The following is a 26,842-nucleotide window of genomic DNA, read 5'->3' as shown; positions in this document are numbered from 1 at the left end:
CTACAAGTGCTTCTTGGGCGACTTTGATGAGAAATTGAAACTGAAAAAGTTAAAGCCAGAAAACCTGTTTTTATTGAATCACCCTAAGCTAATTCAGAAATATATCTCTAGATCGGTCAATTTTAAAGCTACAAAAAAACTGTCTTCAGCAAACTTGCTCAAAATTGATAGGTCTCCAACTTTTCCGGAGAATGTATATAGTTATTCTTGCAAATAAAAAAGTTTGGTTTCCAATTTCTGTGAAAATATGGACCACCCTAATTTTCATGTACATTGGAAAGAGGGCCTTATTATTAGCAACAACTTTGTAGAAGACTATATTTGTCTAAACATTCATTTGAAGGGGCTGCATTCATCTTTCCTCGTAAATCTGGTTCGTGAACCATTGTGGATTGTAATAAAACCGATTATTAAAAAAAAGCGTAGAACGCAGGCTTGTAAACATTCGACACTTTTCACTACCTTCGTTCCGATGCCGCGGTCGGGTGTCAGCTTGCTTTGTTTCATTCGAGCGCGACCGCTACCTCTTGCACACAACACGAGCGGCAGAACGAAGATCAATAAACAAAAAAGTGAATTAAATCAACGTAGTCTGACACGATGACATTTGTCTAATTCCAGCTTTTTGCAAGATTTCAGTCAATTTTGATTAAGATTGGTATAATATTAGTTCATTCGTGTGTGATAAATCGATTACGACGCATACATTTATCCAAAACAGCTCTCTTTATGGGAAAGACAGGAATACATAACAAAAACCGAACCATCTCCCGAAGACGCAATCGTGGTCAAGCGACATTTTTGTTCCGTACAGTAGTTTGTGTTGCGAATGTTGGAGACAAAGGCAGCCGAATATCGACGAAAAGGTGTCAAAGACTGTGATCGCTATCAAGACTGGTTGAACGGGCATATTGACATTTTTTCGATCATTTTTTAGATAAAACGATCATTATCCAACGTAGAAGGGCTAATAGTCAAAGTAACCCATGATTAGACAATTATCGCTATCAGCTCTACGAAACGTAATCGCTTCACCGAAAACAGCCAATCTAACTAAGCATATAACCACGGTGATCAAACCCAGCCAGAAAAACAGTTTTGTTGATAACATGTGTGTAGCGGAATGGAGCCACCGAAGCTCTTTATTATTTTCAGTTAGTAGCATTCATATAAAATTATTGTTATTTCCGATATGGTTATAATGCAATTATTATGCAAACTTTTATATACAAACATGAAAATTAATGAGATTCTTAAATAAAGACACATCTATTTAAGGCGAAACTGGAAGCATTTCCTCACTTTTTGGTTTTTGATTTTTTTTATTAAATAACGAAGCAATATTTTCAAAATCGGTTTTCGTGCACTTGTAGAGTATGGATCAGGGTATCTTCTATTTTTTTTTTTTTGTAGTGAAAAATGTTTTTCGTTTTTGCAGAAACCATTTTTGAACAAAATTTCACAAAAAAATGGTTTCTGCAAAACTGGAAAACATTTTCCACCTCAAAAAAATCAGAAGATACCTTGATCCATACTCTACATGTGCACGAAAACCGAATTTGAAAATATTGCTTCGTTATTTAGGCCGATGCAAATATTTAATTTGTTTTATGTCACCCCCCCCCCCCCCCCCCTTCAAAAATCCTAAAATGTTGATGGGGCGAAAAAAAACATGGCGGCCAATGGCTCTATTTTCAATAGAAAAAATGTTTTCTAGCAACAATTTTTCAATAGTTGATAAATATTTTTTTTCAATAGTGATTATAATTTTTGAATTTTCAATAGTTTTTTTTTTGTTTGTTCCTTATTTATTTTTGTCCCCCCCCCTCGTACACGATGAGAGGTCTCGGACATAAAAGAAAAATAATATTTGCATCGGCCTTAATAAAAAATCGAAAACCGAAAAAATTAGAAAATGCTTCCAGTTTTGCCTTAAAGTTCTCCCGTTCCAATCGTCACCAACCATTGAATGTTTTCCGATGATGAACTCTTCTTTATTTATCAATAAAATCAAATCATGAAATAATTAGCATCTGTTATGTTAATTGCTGTAATTGAATTTCACCCCAAAAGCGTCAATTGCAGAAATCAAACAGAATGCATATTAACTCTGCAATGAAATCACCGAAATCCCCAATTCTCATCACCCATCAGTTTGCACCGCTTAGCAATCACACATTTGAAATGGAACAATCACCCCAGTAACATCAACCAGCGAAACCCATAGGCGAGTCTCGTAATCGAGGAACCCCTGGTGATATGGCCATGTTTTCCTAGGATGCCAATTTTGCACTCAATTAGTCACATAAACTAGCAGTTGCAATCATGACAGCACCTCTAGCTCATCATCACGCGTCAATTGAAATGAAACCTGTTGAATATATCGTCAGGAATATTCCTAGGAGTGTGGTCAGGGTGAGTTAACGTTTTATCGGAAAATTCAAATTTCATCACAAGGTTCGAGGTCACAAACAACTGTGCAGAATTTGAATATGAATGGTTATGCCAACACTTTGCGCATCGATATTAAAGTTTCTATGGGATTTTACATGGGAAAAACAACTGTTTTGTATTTTTTAAGTACATATATCATAGGATGGGCTGAAAAACTTTGTCGAAGATCACAAAGTGATCCGATGCTTGTGAGCAACATTATACCCTTGTCAATTCATGCCAAAAAGCGAGATTTTATTGTTGATGTTATTCCTTTACATATTATATGTTAAACTCCATCAGAGATCAGCAGCCAATAACTTTTGTTACATGTGTCTGATTTAGACAAAGTTTTTTGGAACTTACTAGCCTATACTTTAAAGTCATCAGTTTCAAAGTTTTATACATTTTTTTGCAAATTACGAGAATAATGCAAATGTCACACAAAGTTCGACCGCCATGCGCAAAGTGTAGACATAACTGTTCGCGCTCAAACTTTGCACGGTCAGTTTTTGGACGCGATATGGAACCATAAAAATCTTGAACTGAAAAAAAAAATCAAGACAAACGATGGATTTTTGTTAATTTTTTACGAAAAGTTTCAAGAATCAGCTGTGCTGGAAATCGCAAGCCTCATTGATTTTCTTATATCTGATAAATCGAGCAGAAAAGCATATCCCACCCATTGTAAATGATAAAAATTTAACGTTGGAAAAAGACCATTTTAGTCAAAAAAGGTCGAATTAAAGGTCCGTATCTCCAGGCTAAGTGGTGCCTAAACTTCTCAAAAATTATATGACAGCAAAAACATTAAATTTTTAAATGCCATAATATTACATAAATACTCAAATTTTAAGGGGAACTGGGATGAAACGGACACTATAGCTTGCTTCAGAGTAGTTGCCCGTAAATGAATCAGTTACTAATAAATGTTTGAGAAAATTCGCTTTTGAATGAGTCATCGGTGGTCACGTATGGGCTTGTACTAGGAAAAAAAAAATTGTTTGCACCTTCGGGTTTGATTTTTTCCATTGTGCATTGGTTGGCAGCTCCCTCTCAGAATCCAATGAAAGTTGGTGAGTTTGAAGATTTTGTATTTTCAAGCAACTTTGCATACTTTGTTTTTTTTTTTCAAAATGTATCTAGACATTTTAAAAGGGCTAAAGTTTATTAAATCGATCACCACAACCAATGTAACTCAAAAATGGCAGGATCTACAAAAAAAAAGTGATGTATATGGGTGACTGTTAGGAAATTTTCTGATCTTTCATGTAAAAAGAAATAAAAAAAATTCGATTCCTACACGTTAAAAAATCATCTTCTTTTAATTTCGTTTATTCGTAAATTTTAATCACAGTTAATTCTTCACACATATTTTCAAAGCGCGTCTCGTGCAAACTCATACAGTACCCGAGCAAAGTCTGACAGCAAATTGAAAACAAATTTTTATGTTGTGATATTGCAAATTATGATAACTCAGGTTGTTGTCGTTTTGGTCGTTTTAACGGTTAAAACATCAAAAATGAGAGCAGAAAAATGTTCCCGTAACAGCAAGTTCAAAACAATTCCTGCTATCAGTGATAGCAAATCTATAACTGTTTTTGCTATCAGTACGAAAAAATGAAAAAATCGTTAAATATAGGGATTTTTCGATTGATATCAAACCCTAAATGCCATAAGCTAATAACTGAAGTTATTATACAAGATTGCCTACCCGAGCAGAGTCTGACAACAAAATGATAGCAAATCGAAAACTCGATTTATATTCAACAGCAAATTGATATCACATTTTGATATCAGTTGGTCTTGGCTAAATTTGATTTCAAACTTAGATTTCGTTTTGCTGTCACTTCAAACTATTTAAAAAAAATAAGTTTTAAGTTATTTCATAACTTCTAGGCAATCTTGTATAATAACTTCAGGAATATACCATTAGTGTAGTTAGCTTATGGCATTTAGGGTTTGATATCAATCGAAAAATCCCTATATTTAACGATTTTTTCATTTTTTCGTACTGATAGCAAAAACAGTTATAGATTTGCTATCACTGATAGCAGGAATTGTTTTAAACTTGCTGTTACGGGAACATTTTTCTGCTCTCATTTTTGATGTTTTAACCGTTAAAACGACCAAAACGACAACAACCTGAGTTATCATAATTTGCAATATCACAACATCAAAATTTGTTTTCAATTTGTTGTCAGACTTTGCTCGGGTAGAAGTTATGAAATAACTTAAAACTTATTTTTTTTAAATAGTTTGAAGTGACAGCAAAACGAAATCTAAGTTTGAAATCAAATTTAGCCAAGACCAACTGATATCAAAATGTGATATCAATTTGCTGTTGAATATAAATCGAGTTTTCGATTTGCTATCATTTTGTTGTCAGACTCTGCTCGGGTAATGGCCCCAGCATTCCTTTTGAATCTAATAACATTAAAGGAGCATGAATAACTAGACTTATTGGACAACTTTTTCAAAAATAATCATCTAGACTACCATTTGAAAAGGGTCAAAGTAATTAAATTTCCATTATATGAATCTAACACAACAAAAATTAACTTCTGAGTATAAAAAATGCTGGAAAAACAAAGTCATTACCAACTTTTATTGGATTCTGAGAGGGTGCTGCCAACCACTGGATAAGTTGCGTTAAATCCGACAATACATGATTTTATACTCACCCGATGCATCGCGATGGATGCAAAACTGACACCGTTAGAGCTTTCTTGTTAAATAGACACTCGCGATGCATCTCTCCAATCCGGCTAAAATCAGAAGAACAACAGTGCTCAATAGGATGTCCCAAACCTCTAAATGATTTTTTAGAAAACCAAAAGTGCTTCAAATATATATCTTCCATTTTTGTGTTGGGCAGCTTGACTGTTGAACGGCGGGTTCGATTCCCGTTCTGGTCGGGAAAATTTTCTCGACTCCTTGGGCATAGTGTATCATTGTGCTAGCATCACAATATACGAATTCATGCAATGGCTGGCAAAGAAAGCCCTCCAATTAATAACCGTGGAAGTGCTCAAAGAACACTAAGTTGGATAGAGGTAGGCTAAGTTCCAATGGAAACGTAGAGCCATACAGAAGAAGAAGAAGAACCTTGACTGTTCGAACACTGTTTTTCTATGGACAGCCTACTGGTGCCCAGCTTGCAGCTCGCACACAACTCTTAGCTGGCTGTCGTCGTAATCATATTGACTCGAGAAGGCATGGGCATTATGTGAGGAGCAGAACTATGTGAGACGCTTCTGCCAGGCTGTCGACTAAGCATTTTCGTATGTTATATCAAAGTAAAATATACGGCATATATAATTCGCTATATGGAGGATACGTTGTAAAGGGCGTAGGCCTCGAAGGTTACTTGTATTGTAGCAACTCAAAGCTTAGCTTCCCAAAATAAACGGAAAATTTAAAGTAAGTTCAAAAAGCATTTCTTCAAGTCTGGAATGTGAATTGTCTTTTTTTTTGTCATCGTTCAACATCCGAACTGACGAATTTCGCACCAACTCGTCTTCGGGGTTGGCAGCACCCCCTCAGAATGTTATGAAATTTTGTAGGTTTCAAGACTTTACCTTTTCAAGCAACTTTGCATATTTTGTTTTTCAAAATTAATCTAGACTAACATTTAAAAAGAGTCAAAGTTTTTTAACCGTTTTTTTCACAAAAAAATAACTCGAATATGATAAGATGTACAAAAAAATGATGTATAGAGGACATTTAGAGAAAAAATATATAAAAAATTCTAAATACATTTTTACACGCTAAAAAATATATTTTTAAAATTAAAAGTCAATTTACAGAAAAAGCCCACTTTTTTATGTTTTGAAATTTTTTTTCAAGAAAGTCAATACTGTTGCCTAACTTTCCTCCATACATCACAAGATGGGCACTTTTAAGGAAAAAAAGTTTTTCTAACAAAAACTTTTTCATGTTAGTTTTTTTAGCGTGTTGCGCATTAGCCGTTTTTTTTCACAAAAAATATAACTCGAATATGATAAGTTGTACAAAAAAGTGATGTATGGGGGACTTTTAGGGAATTGTCCAAGCTTTCAAGAAAACATATTTAAAAAATATAAAAAAATGTTTTACACGCTTAAAAATATCTTTTCAAAATTAAAACTCAATTTACAGAAAAAGCCCACTTTTTTCGAGTCAAGTACAAGACACTGAAGACGACCTTACAGTTGAGGTCGAAATACGTATCTGTCAAAGGATGCAAATTCTTAGTGGAATTCAAAGGAACAGTACTTAACGCGATTTTCTTTTTATTTACAGATATTCCCCTAACAAGCCCAGGTTAATCATTAATCATCATCACTTTTTTATGTTTTGATTTTTTTTTCCCAAGAAAGACAATATAGTTGCCTAACTTTCCTCCATACATCACAAGATGGGCACTTTTAAGGAAAAAAGGTTTTTCTAAAATAAACTTTTTCATTTTATTTTTTTTTAGCGTGTTGTGCATTAACTCGTACAGTAATGTATCCAGAATCCTAATAACAGTCCATTAAAACTTAATGGGCTCAACTACTTTTTCAATATCTTAACGTGCTTGACATTGAAAACGTGCTTGACATTGGAAAGGGCTCAAGACAAATTTGCTTTTAGGGTTTTATATCAATGAAAACGCTTGTGTTTTGATGAAATATGTACATATGTACATGTGTATTCAATTATTTTCTTTTCTACAATATAAACATCCTTCTTTTATACATTCTATTGTAACATTGTTTGAATATTAGATCTTTAGTCTATCTGAAACGAAGTAAACTTTTTTGGATTATCTTTTGAATTCGAAAACTTCTTCGCTTCAATTTGATTTTCAGAAATTGGCACAAATGAATGAAATTTTTGTGTACCAGGTATTGTTTTTACGTGACTGTATAGTTCTTCAAGTTCATCCGTCATTTTTGCATATTGTTCATTTGAAATAAAGCAGAAATTCAGTCTTGTCATTTTTGAGTTACATCGATTTTAAAAAATTCTTCGAAAAAAAAGTTAGGCCCTCTTCAAATGTTACTCTTGAAAATTTTCGAAAATTTAAGTATGCAAAGTTGCTTATAAAAACCTAGTCTTTATGCCCACCAAGTTTCATTCGATTCTGAGAGGGTGTTGCCAACCGCTGGTCGAGTTGGTGCGAAATTCGTCAACTGTGAAATTATACTAGGCCCTACCTGTTATCTAATTAGCGCACAATCCATCAAACTACGCACCCACACTTCCCACGCTCAACAATTTGAAAGTTTATCCTCAACCAATTCCATCTACATAATTGGAATTCTGTTCCCGATGTTGTTTTGCGGAAAAGTTATCTCTTCTTTTAGCGAAAGTAAACCAACTTATTGTTGCAGCTGCATTCCGCGCTTTTGCTAAGGTCTTAACCACGTAATTCCAGCACGAGCTTAGGGTAAAAGAAAAACAGAACACAGATCCAATTGCAAATGATTCCACTTTGCAGTCGTATACCTCAAGGCGGAACAATACCACCATTACGGAGCAAGCATACAGAATCGTTTCCATTTCACCTTCGAACACGGAGCATCGATTCCATCTCCGTTTTCTGATGATCCAAGTCTCAAATAAGAGCAAAAAAAAAAAGTCAATTGAAATGAACATCCCTAGCAACAGCAATTAGCTTCAAATTGGCGCGATCCCCCAACGCGACGACGACAACGACGTCTGGATGAATTCCTACTCAAACCATACAAACACGCAGAGACTGACTCCACGAAAGTGACTGCATGCCACAAAAACCTGCGACGTTTAAAATAATTGAAAATGCTTCACGTCCATCCTTTGTGTCGCAGCTCGGGCGGCGCAGACATTTCCCATAAACGTTCCCTGCAGAGCATTTCCAGTATGGATGAACCGGATGTTCTAAAAACAGAAGGTTTTCGTGATAGTTAGAAGTCTAACGTCATAGGTTTTTTTTTTGTACAGAAACATATTATGTTTTAAACAAAGAAAATTTGTGGTTTAGTACCTCGCACGCTGACGCTGGGGTGGAATATAGTGACTTTTTAATTTTTCAATGAAAATGTTAAATTTTAGTCTTCTTCAGAGCAATATCTTTTCATTAAAAAATTAATACTTAAATGGAAAAGTTGAACAACTTTTGCACATTTTTTTGTGCAATAGTATTCTATTGTCACATTAAATATGCTACACATCTTCTCATGGCTCCACAGATAGAGTAATGCGGGGCAAAAGTTCGCACGGGGCAAAAGTTCGCAGTGGGTCTTTTTCTGAGCACGAGTTAAGAACTCAAACAAATCTGTATGGGTTCGAAACATAAGCAGGTCAGTTACTCGTCAATAAAAATTGGAACGATTTCGTTATGGTTTGGCAGAGTTATGCAAAAAACTGTGTTTCTAGGTGTTTTGATAGAATTTTTGGACCATTTGGAATAAGAATTTGTAGTAACAGGAAGAAGAAGAATCTCATAACCTCTTGATGCTGGAGAATCGTTATTCTATAGTAGTGCGCGGGGTGCACTCGAACAAACTATAAACTACTAGTGCTTCTTGTAGAAAGGGACATTGCTAAAACCTCGACAGTGGGGTAAAAGTTCGCAGTAGCTGTGGGGCAAAAGTTCGCACTAGATTTCTGAATCTAGTTCATCAATATAATTACAGAATCTTTGGAGCAATGATGATTTCGTATAGAAACTACTATATATGTATAATATATGTAGTATGCACCCTGAAATCGTTGCGGCAGAGGGTTTGAACTTAGTTTTGAAGGAAGATTGATTGTAAGGCAAACATTATGTTCACCCATTTTAATCAAAAAATGAAGAATGGCCAAAAACATTTTAAAACATTCTCTTCGTCATCCTCGTCGTGTCTTTCCATATGTTTCTGAAGGTCTTTTGTTCATCTACTTTACCGGAGTCTTTCATAGCTTAATTTGTAAATTCACAGTTATAATTTATCACCATACTGACGGGGATAAGATTCGATTACGGTCCCGTTCAACAGTTTTGCTGCATATGTAATTTTATTTTTCATGTATTCTGTGCAACACGTATATCTATGATTACTCCACAATGTATTTTGACAACTACAGAAACGCTGGAAAGGACAGCTCTTAGTTAATAGTTGTGGAAGTCTTCATAAAACACATTCTATACATAAGCTGAACATCAGGTCGTATTCCAGTTGGGCCGTGATGCTAAGAACAGAAAGAAACAGATTTCATGGCAAGAGTGAAACGACGAATATGAATTAACATGAAATAAATGATCATCACACCAATAAACTACCCTTTACAAGGTGCGAACTTTTGCCCCGCATAATGCGAACTTTTGCCCCCACTATGGGGCAAAAGTTCGCATTGGAGTACTTGTATTGAAAATTGTATTACTATAACTAGAAAAGCAATGCGAAAAAATCTAGTACTACGTTTTGAAGGCAACATGATAAGGACCCGTTTTACGAAGAACAACGATATTGTTTTCTTTTCGTTTAATAGTTATTTTGAGAAGTCTGTTAGGTGCGAACTTTTGCCCCGCATTACTCTAGTGCTCACCCAAGAACCACTGCAAAAAATACAGAAGAAAAACATTTTAATGCCAGCACATTTCCGTCTCCTTCCGTAAAAGCCACTTTAATTAGTACCGTCGTCGTCATCGTCGATGTTTATGCGGACGATGGCTGATAATGCTAGCAGAGAGCTGGTCTGACGCGTAACATAATCCTGGTCGCCTTCCTAGTTTCATTTCCATCATTCCAAGCATTGTCGATGGTTATTCCACAGACAAACAGACGTAACACTTGCGAAATTTCCATCGACCACGCTTTTAACGATCATTTCAAATTTTCATAGTTGTGACTTTCACAACCAGAGGCACGCGCATCGTTTTTCTATGCGTTTGACGTTTCACACTAGCGCCTTCTGTTGACGATATTGCACAACACAGTGATTCGTGCAACTTTTCCACCAGGTGATGTTAGTGTGAGCTGGGCGATGGATTTCCATGAAAATCGTTCAAGGTGTCACGTCTGTTTGTCTATGGTTATTCTATTGTGCTTCGGCGGCTCATTAAATCGAGTGGAGGTGTAACTCGACGATAGGCTTTTATAAATTTTGGGGCGACAATCAAACGGATGCGGATGTTGATGTTTACACATTGCTTGCTTTATTTTGTTCAATATAATGAACTTATATTTAACCTTTTCGGGCTCGATTGTTTTGCCGCTGATGCCGTAACCTCACTGGCACCGAATACGCTTGTTATGCTTGGTTTCATCGCCAGGGTCATATATGACCCCTCCAACCCCAAAGGGTTAATATAGTTTTTTATATTTTTTATCCTTTTTAATTATAATTGGTCGATTAACCTTTCTTTGCGCTAGCATGATTGATAGGCACAACATAAAAAGACTATTGTTATCAGATACCATTTCACATAAAAAAGTTTGTTTTTTTTCGTTTTGGCATTTTATTTAACGGGGAAAATTTTACTGAATGCAACTTTTTCTTCTACCTGGCTATCCGCTACCAATGGAACTTGGCCTTCCTTTCAGCAAATAAGTGTTCTTAGTGTACTTCCACTTTACTTACTGATTGATGGACTTTCTCTTCGAAGACCCCAAAATGAAACACGGAAGTTCAATCGAAAGGTGGAAGCAGCACTTCGACAAGCACCTAAATGGCGTGGAGGACGTAAGCACGGGAGACCACGACAACGGAGAGAACGACTACGCCAATGCAGCAGAGGACGGAAATTAACCAACTCCCACGCTTGGGAAGTAAAGGATGCCCTTCACCAGCTCAAAATGAACAAAGCAGCTGGTAAGGAAAGTATCGCAGCTTAGCTCATCAAGATGGGCCCAGAAAAATTGACCACCTATCTGCACCGATTGATAGTCAGGATCTGGGAAACCGAACAGCTACCGGAGGGGTGCAAGGAAGGGGTAATCTGCCCCATTCACATGAAAGGCGACCACTTAGAATGTGAGAATTTCAGAGCGATCACCATTTTGAATACTGCTTAAAAAATGCTATCCCATATCATCTTCCGTCGTCTGTCACCTAAAACGAATGAGTTCGTGGGAAGTTATCAAGCCGGCTTCATCGGCGACCGGTCGACAACGGACCAGATCAAATCTTCCAGAAATTTCGTGAATACCAGGTCCCAACGTATCACCTGTTCATCGACTTCAAAGCGGCATACGACAGTATCGACCGCACAGAGCTATGGAAAATCATGGACGAAAACGGCTTTCCTGGGGAGCTGACTAGACTAATTAAAGCAACAATGGACGATGTGCAAAACTGCGTAAGGATTTCGGGTGATCTATCCTGTTCATTCGAATCTCGACGGGGACTGCGACAAGGTGACGGACTCTCATGCCTACTCTTCAACATCGCTCTTTTTTTCCTTCTAAACCATGGGGGAAAAATCTGCTCAACACACACCCGAACAGGAACCTCGACCCACTAAACACATTCCCATGGTCGCCATGGTCCATCGCGATAGCACGCTGGCGCTTAGCCGATCTGACCTACTGACGGCAAGGTTATCACAACCCTTCAGGACCTATCAGCTGCACCAGAAGGTTGCTGACAGTAGGGTCTCCACCTGCCCTTACCGGGGACCCCTTTTCAACGGCCGCCATACCTTAGTATGGACGTAGCGACACTAGCTAGAAGCTTGCGCTTACTGGCGTATCATTGGGGCCAGTGCCGCAATAGCTGTGGAGGCTCTTTTACAGGCATAATCAACGTGGCTACCGATGGTGAACTTATCGTCGATCATCACGCCCTAGTGTTTGACGGAGCGTTTCGATGTAATAGTGCAATCGCCTACACTGATCACCGCCTGCTGCTCCGACTTCCGGTTTTTCACAACCGTCACCTCAGTTTTGTGGTGAGCCAACTCCAGTTTCCTGGACCTCATCCACGCTTCCACAACCTTGATCGACTGGTCGGTGGTCAACTCCAATTCTTCGATCGTCTCACCGTAGACTTCGAGCGTAATGTCGTCAACAAAGCCGACGATTTCCACCCCCACCTCGTCGTACATGACATTCCATAACACCGTACCCAGGATGGAACCTTGCGGGACTCCTGAGGTTATGTGAAAGCACTTCCGACTTCACCTCTTTGTCGTAAACTAGTACTCGATTTTGGAAGTAACTTCCGAGAATCTTATACAGGTACCCGGGTATTTCCAGACGCAGGAGTGCATCGGCAATAGCCAGCCAACTGGCGCTATTGAACGCGTTTCTTACATCCAGTGTCACTACTGCACAGTAGCGAATCCCCCTTCTCTTACGCTGGAGCGCTATCTCGGCGGTTTTTATAATCGACAGGATAGCGTCTACGGTCGACCTCCCCTTCCGGAAGCCGTACTGGCTACTCGAGAGGCCATTTACACCCTCGATGTGCCTCAACATTCTATTAAGGATGATCTTTTCGAGTACCTTCCCCGCCGTGTCAATCAAGCATATTGGACTATATGCCGACGGGTCTCCGGGTGGTGTCCCCACCTTTGGCAATAGAACCAGGCTCTGCATCTTCCATACTTCTGGGAAAACTGCCTCGTCCAGGCATTTCTGCATAGCAGACCTGAACATCTCGGGAGCCTCTGCAAAAGCTACTTTTAAGGCCAGGTGCGAACCCCGTCCGGACCTGGGGCCTTACCTACGCTAAGGGACTTTGCTATCCCCGCAAGTTCCACATCGGTGACACTCTCCTCATCGCTAGCCCCAGTCCCCGGCTGTCCTACGAAAGGAGGCCAAGGACTAGGATCATGACGCGGAAAAAGCTCCTCGATGATCCCCTCCAACATCTCTGGAGATTGCTCTGTAGGAGGCATTATACCTCTCGTCTTGTCCATCACGATCCTGTAGCCATCACCCCACGGATTCGCATTGGCTCTCTGACAGAGACCCTCAAAGCAGGCATTTTTGCTTGCCCTTATCTCGGTCTTCAGCGCGGCTTTTGCAGCGGCGAACACCACCCGCCGTTCGTTTAGCTCTTCCTCAGATCGTGCTCGCTGCACCCGCCACCTAGCCCGTAGGCAGGCGCGGTGCAGCTGCAGGTCCGCAATCGCTTGAGTCCACCAGTAAGCCGGTGGCCTCCCATTTCTAGGGTGGACTCGCCTAGGCATGGCCACATCGCACGCACGCGAGAGCACCGCTACCAGCTCGTCGCCGTCTAAACCAAGTAGGTTTCGCTCACGGCGGAGCGCCTCCCTAAATACCCCTTCGTCGAAGTATGATGTCTTCCACCTTCGAGGGCTTGGCCTTAGCCTAGCTGCCTCTTCCTCTACCCACCCGCTGCCTGCTATTGTTGTAGTCGATACTGTAGCGAACCGCCAGGTGATGTATGAGTGTAGCTATCGTCTACTCTTCAGTTCGAACTACTTGTTAAGCCAGGACTACAAAAAGTAACGTCAATAATCGACTAAAGGTACTCTTGGTACCGACATTGGCCAGGCCGACATCTAGTATGGCCAGTGTCTCTAGCAGGATCTGACCCCACTGGTTCGTGAAACGGCTTCCCCATTCCACGGCCCAGGCATTGAAGTCACCCGCTATTACCACCGGCCTTCGCCCTATTAGCACGGTCGTCATGCGGTCCAGCATCTGCGTAAACTGCTTGATCGGCCACCGCATAACAGCTACAGAAGAAGACCCCGTTTACTTTGGCGACCACGAAGCCCTCATAGGTAGTAGACATCAACTCATGGACGGGGTATTTACCCGTTGTCCATGTCGCCGCCATTTTTCAGGACCCATCCGCGACCCAGTTGCCGTTGCCGGCGGGTACTCGGTATGGGTCCGAAATGATGGCGATATCCGTCTCCCACTCAGAAACCGCCTGACAAAGCAGTTGCTGAGCCGCATCACAGTGGTTCAGGTTCAGCTGCGTTACCTGCACTGTGATTTGTTGTTCACTGCGGCTTTCTTAAAGGCCGGGCACCCTGGACCACCCATCGTATGTCTGTTTTTCGAGGTTTTCCCGGTACAGATCATGCAGATGGGCGGACTCGTGCAGCTTTGGGCCTTATGACCTTCAGCGCCGCATCGCCTACACAGTTTGCGCCTGTCGGGGCCTTTGCAGTCCCACGACTTGTGTCCTGGTTCCAGACACCTGAAGCAAACCTCAGGTGGCTCGTGGAATGTCAGGTGACATACACACCAGCCCACCTTTATACTTCCTACTTTAACGGACTTTTTAACATCCGCCACAGGTAGCTGAACCAAGGCTATCTGTGTCCCTGCTGGCCCTCTCCGTAGCTTAACGGCTGCGGCGGCCACCTGCACATCGCACTGTTGCCGCAGTGCCGTGACGAGCTCTTCCACTTCGGTGATCTCGTCAATGTCTTTGACCTTCAGAGTCGCCTCATGTGTCAGAGCCCTCACCTGCACACCCTCACCAAGGACCTCTTCTGCCAGCCTCTTGTAGGCGGCGCCCTTGTGTTCCTTCTGGCGCTTCAGCTCCAGGATCATCTCACCCGTACGAGTACGTTTAATACTGCGTACGTCGGCTCCAAGACCCTCAAGCTTGGCGTCGCTTCGCATCGTCTTCAAGACGTCCGAGTACTTAGACTGTTCGGTCTTGATGACGATAGCGTCGCCTTTCTCGCGCCTGGCACCTGCCTTCCCACGCCTTGGCTTGGCGTCCTGCACTTCTGCCTGCGGATTCACCTTCTTCTTCCTCTTCCGCTCTACCTTCGTCCAAGGGGGGTCCTCCCCTTGGATCGCCCTACTCTGTGGCTGTTGAGGGCCCACTAGCGGTCGCAACCCCTTGTTCCCATCATTCCGGGACGGGCCGGCCTTTTCAGGCCCACCCTTCCCAGCTTTCCGGGAACCCTGGCTGGGGTCCGACTTTCCGGCATAACCACCGGCTTTCGCGGTTATTATACGCCTGGCCTTGCGGGCGCCGCCAGACAGCTCCTCACCTGACGGCTGCCTCGCCCGCTTCTGCGAATGCTTGTCACGTTTGTCACGAGCATTCGCTTCCACTCTCTTCGGACTACCCGCGAAGGAGAAGGCCTCCGTTTGTGTAAACTTAGACGCTTTCTCCTTTGCGGGTTCCGCCGCTGATGCAGCCAGCAACGCGACCGCGTGCTCCTGCTTGGCCTCATCGACAGACGCTCTAAGCCGAAGCAAGGCCGTTTTCAGGTCCTTGCTTATATTCGACTTAGTTGTCGCGAAGTCGATAATTTTGCCAAGCTGCTGCTCAGCTACCTCTAGTGCGGGCCGTCCTTTTCCTGCTACTTGGCTGATGGCCTTCAGCAACCATGCTCCGTCCATAACCTCCGCCGGCTGGCTTGCCGTGGAGTGGACAGGAGCTCCCACGCTTGAGCTGCGTAAGCAGCTTCCAGCACCTGACTCCTCGCTTCTCCTTGTTGGAGACCTCATCAACCCGCTTCTTGCGAAGGGGTTGATCGCACCACTACTACCTGCTACACCTGATTTTTGAATTGGATTTTTATTCATATTTTATTCCCACGAGTCGCACGAGAAAGAATGTCCACCACGCCAGAGCTCTGCATTAACGCGGTAAGGGACAGCTTACTGTGGGGGGTGCCCAGGTGCCCCACAGGCTCCGTTAAAGATCGAGCATCACTCATTCCTCGGCACGGGTCGCTTGACACCTTGAATTGAGGTTAGTAGTCCTATTCTTAGCCGGCAACTACGCGGCTGACTCGCAAGGTGCGTCAGGCCCCAGGACATCCGTCCCTGCTGCCCCTGCTGTGTGTGTATGTGTGTGGTAAGCAGGAAAATAGTCACTGACCATATCAGAACCGGTAGTGTTCCGGAACCGGTTCCGGATGTCTCGCCGGATGTTGTCAAATATAAAAGAGAACCAAACCCATGCATGCGACACATCAAACCACGACATTTTCGATAATCTGATGAACGGTAAGCAGGAAAATAGTCTCAGACCATATCAGAACCAGTAGTGTTCCGGAACCGGTTCTGCGTGTCCCGCCGGAAGTGGCCAAATATAAAATTGAACATAACTCATTCATGCGACACATCAAACAGCGGCATTTTCGGTAACCTGATGAACAGTTAACAGGAAAATAGTATCAGATCATATTTGAACCGGTAATGTTCCGGAACCAGTTCTGGGTGCTCCGCCGGAAGTGGCCAAATATAAAATTGAATTTAACTCATTCATGCGCAACATCAAACAGCGGCATTTTCGGTAACCTGATGAACGGTTAACGGGAAAATAGTATCAGATCATATCTGAAACGGTAGTGTTTTGGAACCGGTTCCGGATGTCCCGCCGGAAAGTGCCAAATATAAAAGAGAACCAAACCCATGCATGCGACACATCAAACCGCGGCATTTTCGATAACCTAATGAACGGTAAGCAGGAAAATAGTCTCAGACCATATCTGAACCGGTAGTGTTCCAGAACCGGTTCCAGATTTCCCACTGGAAGTGGCCATACATAAAAGAGAACCAAACCCATGCATGCGACACATCAAACCACGGCATTTTCGATAATCTGATGAACAGTAAGCAGGAAAATAGTATCAGGCCATATCAGAACCGGTAGTGTTCCGGAACCGGTTCCGGATGTCCCGCCGGAAGTTGCCAAATATAAAAGAGAAGCAAACCCATGCATGCGACACATCAAACAGCGACATTTTCGATAACGTGATGAACGGTTAGCTGGAAAACAGTAGCAGACCATATCTGAACCGGTAGTGTTCCGGAACCGGTTCTGGGTGTTCCGCCGGAAGTGACCAAATATAAAATTGAACATAACTCATTCATGCGACACATCAAACAGCGGCATTTTCGGTAACCTGATCAACGGTTAGCAGGAAAACAGTATCAGACCATATCTGAACCGGTAGTGTTCCGGGGGGTCCCGATGGGTGAATGCAAATTTTTTTTAGGAGTTATAGAGGATCATTAATGGTGAAAAAAAATGTTTACGCATATGGTCAAATCTCCACCGTTACGTAGTAATTGAATTTTACATGTTTTTGACTTTGCTTGCCTCAAACTGGCTATAACTTGAAAATGGTCAAATTTATCGCAGCTTCCTCATTCGAAAGTTTATTGAATTTTCTATCAAAAAAAGATCTTTCAAACTATTGGTTCAGTTAAATAACTTAGTTTTCTAAAGCAAATAAGCCCGAAAGTATTGTTTTGCCTTTCTCGTACACCGAAGTGTACTGAAAGGCTATATGTTTATTCAAAAAACGAATTTTCGATAGAAGGCTCGGAGGGTCAAGTAACATATACCAATCAACCCAGTTCTACGAATTGAGATGATGTCTGTATGTGTGTATGTATGTATGTGTGTATGTTGTGTATGTATGTGTGTCTGTGCGCAAAAAAAAGTTCACTCATTTTTAAGGCAGTTCCCATTGGCGGATTTTTCGGATTATAGCTCGAATCGAACCGGAATTTTACCACACTGTTTGCTATTAAAAATGGTTCGGATCGATTGAGGCGTTCCGGAGTTATGATCATTTAAGTGATCCGGACGAGCACCGGTGGAACTGGTCATATATAAAACTGAACCAACCTATCATGCGACACATCAAACTGCGACAATTTTTTGTAACCTTTAGCATGGTTTACGAATTTTATGCGGAAATGAACTCTGGAGACCAGAAATTCCACGATTTCGGTCCAAAATTTAAGATGGCAGCCTAATATTCAAGATGGCGGTTCCAAATTCAAGAAGGCGGCTGTTTAACCCGTAGGCTACGGGGCTTACAACAAAACTTTAAACCGCTGCCAAAGACGCAGACATCAATATTTTTCAATGAAATTTTTAAGTTCACTTCACTATTAGTTGTAGTTTCAATTATGCTGGGAGCCACAAAAATTGGAGCCACGAGGTTTTATTCCGGTGGACGTCTGGGTCAGGAGGGGTAAAAATTGCATAACCTTCCTTTTAGCAAAACCCCATTAGTTGGAATTCACATGGATTCATCTGAAAAGTTGTTAGTTCTATGTATTATTGTATATTACGTCAGGCCTGGGGGTTAAGAAGTATATAGGTGGTGTAGAACTTTTTCAAGGTCAAAATATTTTCAATTTTGAGTTTAATTTCAATGCGCTTGTAAAATATTTTAATGCACGCAAAAAGTAGATTTTTCTGTCCTGGATTAAAATATCCAAGATGGCGTCTCAAAATTCAAGATGGCGGCATAAACTTCAAGATGGCAGCTGTTTAATGGAGGTTTAGGCTCTAAAACCGTTTAATATGGGTGTATCTGGTATGGGGAAGAAGTATGGAGACCAAAAATAGCGAACAGAATTTCCAAGCTGCAGGACTCAAATCCTAAATGGCGGCCCAAAATTCAAGATTGTGGCTGTTTTTTAAGAGTTTACCCGACTAAGCGATCATAACAAAATTATATCATAATATGTTATTATGTTACACAGATTTTTTCTAACATAGGCAGTTATAATTTAGATGCAGGATGTTGTTAAAATAACAAAAATTCTAACTGAAAATCATAAGGGTTCTAACAAAAGTGTATCAGAGTTTGTTACAAATACATCAAAAATATATCAAGCCCTGTTCTAAGTTTTTGATAAAATATATCAAAATTATAATACAGTTTGATATTTTCAATTAGGGTAAAAATCAAATAGGGTAAAAACTAAATGTTTATACTCATTTTTGGGTAATTATTTTAAGTGTGTTATTCTATTTTTAGAAAATAATAGGTCACATAAAAAAACTTTCGATTTCATTATAAAACTTACAAACCCGGACGGGATTTGAACCAATAATCCTGCCATCGTTTATTTTCAGTCGCCTTTACCAATGAGGCTATCACAGCACCTGAAGTGAGTAGCGAAAGAAGCTTTACTGGTTCTACGTATTGCCAGTTTCCCTATTCCCCCATCTCTTGTTTGTCAGTCGCAGAACAAAAATAGACAGAGATTTGAATGCAAGATCAAACAATGAACCCCTCTCTCTTACCAACAGCGCTATCGCGGTGCGCAGACTTGCGCACTGAAACACTAATAACAGTGGTGGCGTGCGCATGGCCTGTCGTCGTTTGTTGAACAAAGAGAACGACGAAAAAATAGCGAGTCGACTATTTATGATTGAGCTTCGTCATGGGGTGCCTTCTGGCAGCGTCAAAGTTGCTGTAGTCGTGATTCTTTACGGACGGAGATGATTTAATTTGGTTTTTTTTTCTTTGCGCTGCGAGACCGACGATCATACACGTACCTACGTGAGCGAAGGTAAAATGTGGCTTTGTTTTAATTGATCACAATTATATCATAGGCTGATATGATAACTTTTGCAGATGCTATTTAGTTTAGTAGTATTCTAAGATATAGATTATTTTTAGAAATGAAAAAGTTGACATAATGTCAAAGCAAATATGGTCGAATGATAATAGGTCGTAATAAAAAAAAAGTTTGAATAGAGAATGCAGTGATCAATTGAGCAGAATTATCATTCACATTTGTATTGTTTAGGATTATTTAGTACCGCATTTGCTATCTCCACGCTCAATAACATCCATTACTTCTTAATACATAGTCTGTTCGGTACTTTTTGACGTTATAATTAGAAGTTAGAATAGCAGTACTGTTAATATGACATACAAATATAACTATCTTTACTCAATTTTGAGATTTAAAAAAAAAACTCATGTTTAGGTTTCTTCTTTTTTCCGTGTAGATGTTTCACGCTTTGAAGCTACAAATTCTAGTTAATCTAAAAGCTTAAAAGTTAGTCTAGAAGAATTGGGAATCGTTTTCTTTTTTTTATGACATTTTACACTAAGAGTGTCAAAATTGGGAATCGTAGAAAAGTGTTAGGAATTTGCACCGTAACCGGACTGGGATTTTAAATGAAGGAAATACTTAGATTAAACATATCAGCAGCTATGATACTATATTCACCCAAAAAATGAATTTGAAGCATTGAGTAAAATAAAAAAAAAATGGAAGAATCTGATAAAATTTGTAGAAGGTGCAATGCCTTTATTTTTTACTAAATAATATGATGCAGCAGTCAATAAACTTAAGTAGATAAAATAAGTAATAGTTATTGCTGTGGGCATTCGAAATGCAAGTATCAAATACGGAAACACCAAAAGATGTGAAAACTTGAACAAACTTAATAGGAGTTCCCATTAACGAAACAGCTGCTACTATATAGTACAATTTGTAATACTAACAAATCCACAAACCAGCAGCGCCTTGAAGGCCGTTATGCGATATCATTACAGCTAGAAGCTGTACTAAAGAAACTGTTTGTATACCAACACGGCTTGTCGGATGTAAACATTATTGTCAAATCTAACTTGAAGCGGGATATATAGCTACTACACAAATACTGTGAAATTATTTGGGTTGCTTTTATTGCACTTAAATCTGACTCCGGAAGATTTGCCGAAAGATGTGCAAATCGAATAAGAGTCCCAGCCAATAAACCTTTGCTGCTATACAGTACGTGTTCATTGATTATAAAGTAATCATTACGGAACATGTTTCCCGAGAGACCATGTCTTTTCAATACGCTAACTCCAACTCCGATATTAGAATAGAGGGGGTAAGAAACAAAGGGATGTAAGTGACAAAACCCCACTTTTGAGTAAATGAGGTTTGAAGTTTTTCATCAATTTTTCATCCCATACAAAATGTATGGAGTTTCAAAAATAAACCGAATTTTCTCTAATATATTGTAATTTTTCAAATCATCATAAAAATAATCTTAAAAAAGTTCCTGAGAGCTTGAAATCTGAAGTTTTTTTTTAATATGCTCAGCTCAAAATGGTCACTTACACCCCCTTGCATCTGGGCCGCTCAATAGTATAAGGACATGTTCCAGAAAATTTGTACTTTTGGTAATACCGCATGACCCAACCGTTCTATTCGCATAATCAATAATAAAAATAGTTTCTTATTTTAACGAGTCGAAGTTCACTTAAATCGGTTCAAAGTTGGAAAAAATAAGAGTACCTTTTAGTTTTGGGAGTACTCGGATACGCTTCCGGCATTCTGCGCAGTAAAAAAACACAAAAAACGAATACATATTATTTTTATTTTTATTTTTTGTAATGTATTTAAAAATTAAAATTATTTCATATTCTGATATAATTGTGTTATTTCTCCAACGAATCATTTTATTCAGTTGTAAAAATAACAAAGTTTTAACAGAGTTTGTTTTGAATTATTTATAACAAAACTAGTTACAAAAGATTATAATATATTTTGTTATAATTTAGTTCGAAAAAGTAATAAACAGCCCATGTCATAACAAAATTATAACATAATTTGTTAGTCATATCACAATAAGATATAATTATGATATATTCTTGTTATGATCCTCTAGTCGGGTAAGGCTGAAAAATCAAAAACCAGATAAACGATATGATCTCTGATGCCATGAAATGGATTTCTGTTAAACGTATGAAAGTGCGATATTCATCAACATGTCACTTGAGTTGTGTTGAAATGTGTTTTCGAAGGCACGAGAAACGCATCATTACCGCTAGGTGGATTACTTAGGGTTTTTTTTTATTCTTAGCCGCTTAACCTAATTTAAAGCTCTATTGTCCACTTGGGCACTACGTGAGCGATTACAATTGACAGCTGCAGTTACACTTGCTACAGCGCCTAAATGTATTCTGTCCTAATTCTACTATTGCAGCTCACGAAAAATTGCAAATGCCGGGGATGGGATCGAACCCATGACCATCCACATATGAAGTGATCGTGTAACCACTGCGCCACGGGCCCCGGCAGGGATTTACTGTTATACTGTTAATATTTAAGTCATTTTCTAACTCAGGGCATGATTTCACCCTAGAAATGATCATCAGCTTACAGATCTCGAAAATTTTGCAAGCTAGTGCTATTCAATGCAATTTCCCAATAAAAAATCCATCTCACTTTCATAGCCAAAGAAAAACTGAAAAGTCGCGACAAAAACAATAAAACTAATTCTGTCACAATTTTCTCTCTCCTTCTCCATTCCCCAGGATGCAACCGGAAGTGGAAACATCTGGCTACCGCTCACTACCGGAATGCGACCGGATACCCTTATGTTCGGGTGTGTCAATTCTCAGCACGGCAAACAACGAATGCCACCGTACTTCTACTTCTTCATCATTCCATCGTTCTATCCTTACCACTATCGCGCGGCTGCCGCTGGTATCATCGCGTGGCGAACGACTTAACGGTTGACGGTTCCCCGTTCCATCTATTTTCCAACGTTCCTCCAAGGACACGTGTTTGAACTTCTGGTGAACCCACGACAACGCCACCACCGCCAGCAGGATAAAAGGAATCGTGGTATTCAAGACTAAAAAGGCAACTGCATAGCAGAAGGCAGTGAAAATTCCGGAGCGTATTTTATCGCGAGATTTGCTCTTGAGATTATGAAGAAGTAAAAAGTGGATTTTTTTTTTATTTGCTCCAGACCGGAGATTGCATTCAGCACAAGGAAAAGACGTCATTGCTTTAAGAATCAGTTTAACGGCAGCTTTAATATAGTTGTAGGGCAGGAGTGTAAATACGCGTGGAGGCTATAGTAGAACACGGTAGAAAAAAAGACTAAGATTTAAGATTTTACGGTAATGCTAGGCTGCTAAGCTAGGTTAGGTAGGCATGAAAATGAACACCACAAACGTCGACTATGACTACAGTATAATAATTGAGGATAACCACTTCTTCCTGCATGGATCGGCGGCAAACGGTTCGAATGGATCTCACCATGATCAAAATATGTCGATGTGCTACTACGCACTGGAAATCGAAGAAGAGCTTACGGTGTTTGAGTTTTGGGTCAGTGGTGTCCTGATGAATATAATATCTCTGCTAGGCATCCTCGGCAACATTTTGTCGATGGTGATTCTCTCCAGGCCACAGATGCGTTCCAGCATCAACTATCTACTAATTGGTCTAGCCCGCTGTGATACAATAGTGATTTTAACGTCAATGTTGCTGTTCGGTATCCCGGCTATCTATCCGTACACGGGCTATCTCTTCTATTACTATTATGTGATACATCCGGTCATATCGCCAGTAGTATATCCGCTGGCGATGACAGCTCAGACCGCAAGTGTCTATCTAACACTTACCGTTACATTAGAACGATACGTAGCCGTATGTCATCCGTTGCGAGCTCGCGCCCTCTGCACGTACGGCCGAGCTCGCATCTACGTGATAGGAATTCTAATCTTCTCGCTCCTCTACAACCTGCCTCGATTCTGGGAGGTGTCCGTATCGGCTTTCGACCACCCTGGCTACGAGGGAGCTTACTGCGTAAGCGCGTCCAGCCTCCGAACTCAGGAGGTCTACATCCGAGTCTACGTCCACTGGATGTACACGGTGTTCATCTACCTGATTCCCTTCACATCGATCTCCTTCTTCAACACGATGATCTACGAGCAGGTCCGCAAAGCGAACCGGGAACGTCAGCGGCTATCCAGATCCGAAAAGCGCGAAATCGGCCTCGCTACCATGCTAATCTGCGTTGTGGTCGTATTCCTGCTGTGCAACCTGCTCGCCATGGTCAACAACATCATGGAAGCCGCCTACTCGAAGATCAACGATTATCTAGTCAAAACGTCCAACCTGCTCGTCACCATCAATTCGTCCGTGAACTTCATCATCTACGTCATCTTCGGCGAGAAGTTCAAGCGGATTTTTCTTTTGTTATTTTGTAAATCGCGCCTCGGCCGGGAATCGCCGGACGGATTTCTCCATGAGGACAGTTCATTCTCTAACGGCGAAGGAAGCAATCGAAACAGCGGTCGCTTCCAGCGAGTGGGTACAACCCGTAGCAGTTCGACCAAGATCACCAACAGCACGCTCGGCAGCATACGCACGACGCGGACCACGATCCGAAGTACCCGAGCGCCATCGCCCGGTCCGATAGTGTACTACCCGGCGCGGGAAACGATGCCCCGACTCCAGCCCCATCAGCCCATTAGCCGGAGCACGTCGATGTTCCACCCGTGCTGGGAACGGGGCGAAAACGGCGCCAACGGGATCATGATGGCCACATCCGGGTTCTAGCCGATGCTCAAGATTTCCCACTCGGACGACGGTCTCGGAGGAGGGGATCACAAATTTTGAGCGCGATCGACTGTAGGTTAGTGACTATGTTGACTGTAGTTGGTAGAACAGAGATTATGACACTATTATAGCTTTAATCAGCGCGATACCTGAAGGTAGACAAGAAGTTAGAACAGAGGACTCAATGTAGAAATCCAATTTGTTAACGGAAAGACCAATTATTACCGGCATCCTAAGTGGGTGCATGTGCTGCTAAAGGAGATGCTAAGGAATCAAATAATTGAATTACTATTTTTTCGTACCAGAATGCACTGGGAACTCGAATTCGTGTTGAATCAGATTAGATGTGACGCAAATAAAAAATGGCGATAAAATTTTAGAAAAATAAAACGATTTAATAAAGTTGCAATTTTTTTGTATTTTTATTTAATAGAGAAACTTCTTTGCATTCTGTAAACTTCAGAGCTGATGCTTTGGTCGACTTTAAAGGTATGTTCTTAGATTTACCCAAAAATCTGTTTTTATGCAGATTCATTTTATGCAATGTTTTTTTAGGAAGGTCTCAGGAAGATCTAAATAAAAGAGGGACAAAAGTGAGAATTGGTCAATCATAAGTAGGTAGCGGAAGGGGAGTCCCAGGGATGTTTAAGACACCGCCAAGGAGTCGCACGGGGTTTAAACGAGTTCCAGGGCGGGAGTTTCGAAAGGGCTCAGATAGGGTTTACAGGGTTCTTTCAGGAGCGCTTTAAGGAGTTTCAATGGCGATTGAGAAGGTTCAGGAGTTCTTGGGGCATTCCTGGGGGTTTCAGAGATGATTCATCGTCGACCTTTCAGTAGGATTGAGGAACGTTTCAAAGGACTTCTGGGGCATTTCGGAGTTATTCAAGAGCTCGTCCATAAACTACGTAGATCCTGTGGGGAAGGAAGGGCGAGGTCTATCCAAAGTCTATAGTCCATACAAATTTCGAAAAGAAATATGAACAAAAGTCCACGATGGGGCGGCAGGGAAGGGGTCTTAGATGGGCAAAAGTAAGTCTACGTAGTAAGGACTGCGCCCAAGGGGGTTTCTTGCTGTTTCAAGAGCTCTCTGTGGATTTCAGAGTGGCTTCAAGGAAGTTGCAAGCGTTTTGGTGGGTCTCCAGAGAGATTCCAGGGGGTGTCAGTGGGTATCTATGAGCTTCTCAGGCGGTTTAGGGAAATTTCAGGGGTTAATTACACAGCGTAACAAAAATGAACTGCCTCTGTCTGTCTCAAGAGCAAACTTATGTGTCTCCGACGGATTTTGGGCCGCTAAATCTGAATCCGGGCTCAGATTTGCTCCAGCACGTCACAATTTTGAGCTATACCTCTATTTATAGGGCAAACTATGCGATTTTGGGCTTTTTTGATTGCAAACCTTAGGAATGGAAATATATTTTTTTTTATTAATCAAAGGGTAAATTGGTCAATAAATATCTAAATTAACGACTCATGAAAATATTTCGTTTTACAAAATCGAATTTCCTCCGCATCCATGATGTCGCGTTCCTACGTTTTTTTTCGTTTTCTTACAGATACACTCCTTACCACCATCATGACCATAAATTTACTAAAAAATTCTGTCAAAAATTTCTTGAAGAATCTCATCGAAGTCTCAATGAACTTCAAAACATTTTTTTCTTAATAACAAAATAAACCATAAGTCCTTATTAATGGCTAGATAATTTCATTAGACGTTTATTCTTAGTTTTAGTTGAAACCTCATTATTACTTTAGGAATTTCACCGTAAATGCTGCTCCATTTCTGTTTAGAAGTTCAACCCAAAATCCCTCTAGTGTTACCGTTTCGGGTACTTTACCCTAGGAGTTGGATCTCCGAGCCAATGCTATTTAAGAAGAAAGCCATAGGGTTTAGTTGATTAACTGCTTGTTTAGTTTGTAAATCACTTATTACTTGTAAGCAATATTGTGTGAAAGTCTATAATAAACAATACCCAATGAGAATAACTATAAGACCCACTCCCAATCCCAACTGTAAATTCAAATAGGAAGGAAAATTGTTACACACGTAACACCATACACATACACATAAAGAGGTGCGAGGAATGAAGGAGTGACGATTGAAATGATCCGAGGGAGGGGCGAAGGAGGAATGAATGGTGGTTGGGAAAAGGAAGGGGAGGTATGGATTAAGGTTTGCCAAGAGAAAATCGAATTTCTTTTCCACTCGAGACTTCAAGTGTTTAATATCGTTCGAGAAGTTTATTCTTCACCGAGAGCCACCTTTGAGGCCCACATGTTCAGTGAAGTGAACTACAGTAAGAAGTAGCCACAGATATTGACCATTTAGTGGAAAAGAAGAACCTTGTTTGAGCGAAATCCAATTGAGTCAGGTAACCTAACCTATAGAAACCCCGAGTGGCATT

At 40.8% G+C, this 26,842-nt stretch overlaps 1 protein-coding gene across 6 annotated transcripts in view; it reads left to right on the top strand.

Annotated features, from left to right (window-relative positions):
- Nucleotides 1-24,846, top strand: part of LOC109399758 (FMRFamide receptor) — a 728,822-nt gene extending 703,976 nt beyond the window's left edge. For all 6 annotated transcript variants that reach the window (XM_062859894.1, XM_062859892.1, XM_062859895.1 and 3 more), the window contains one exon: nucleotides 22,397-24,846. In XM_062859894.1, the coding sequence (XP_062715878.1) occupies nucleotides 23,025-24,437 (1,413 nt within the window). In that variant the 5' untranslated portion in view covers nucleotides 22,397-23,024 and the 3' untranslated portion in view covers nucleotides 24,438-24,846. The remainder of the gene's footprint in view (nucleotides 1-22,396) is intronic.
- The last annotated feature ends 1,996 nt before the right edge of the window (nucleotides 24,847-26,842 follow it).

Source organism: Aedes albopictus, chromosome 3 (assembly GCF_035046485.1).
Source record: "Aedes albopictus strain Foshan chromosome 3, AalbF5, whole genome shotgun sequence".
In the NCBI taxonomy this organism is placed as follows: Eukaryota; Metazoa; Arthropoda; class Insecta; order Diptera; family Culicidae; genus Aedes; species Aedes albopictus.
Note: the sequence above shows the minus strand (reverse complement) of the source record. Positions and strands in the feature narration are given on the sequence as shown.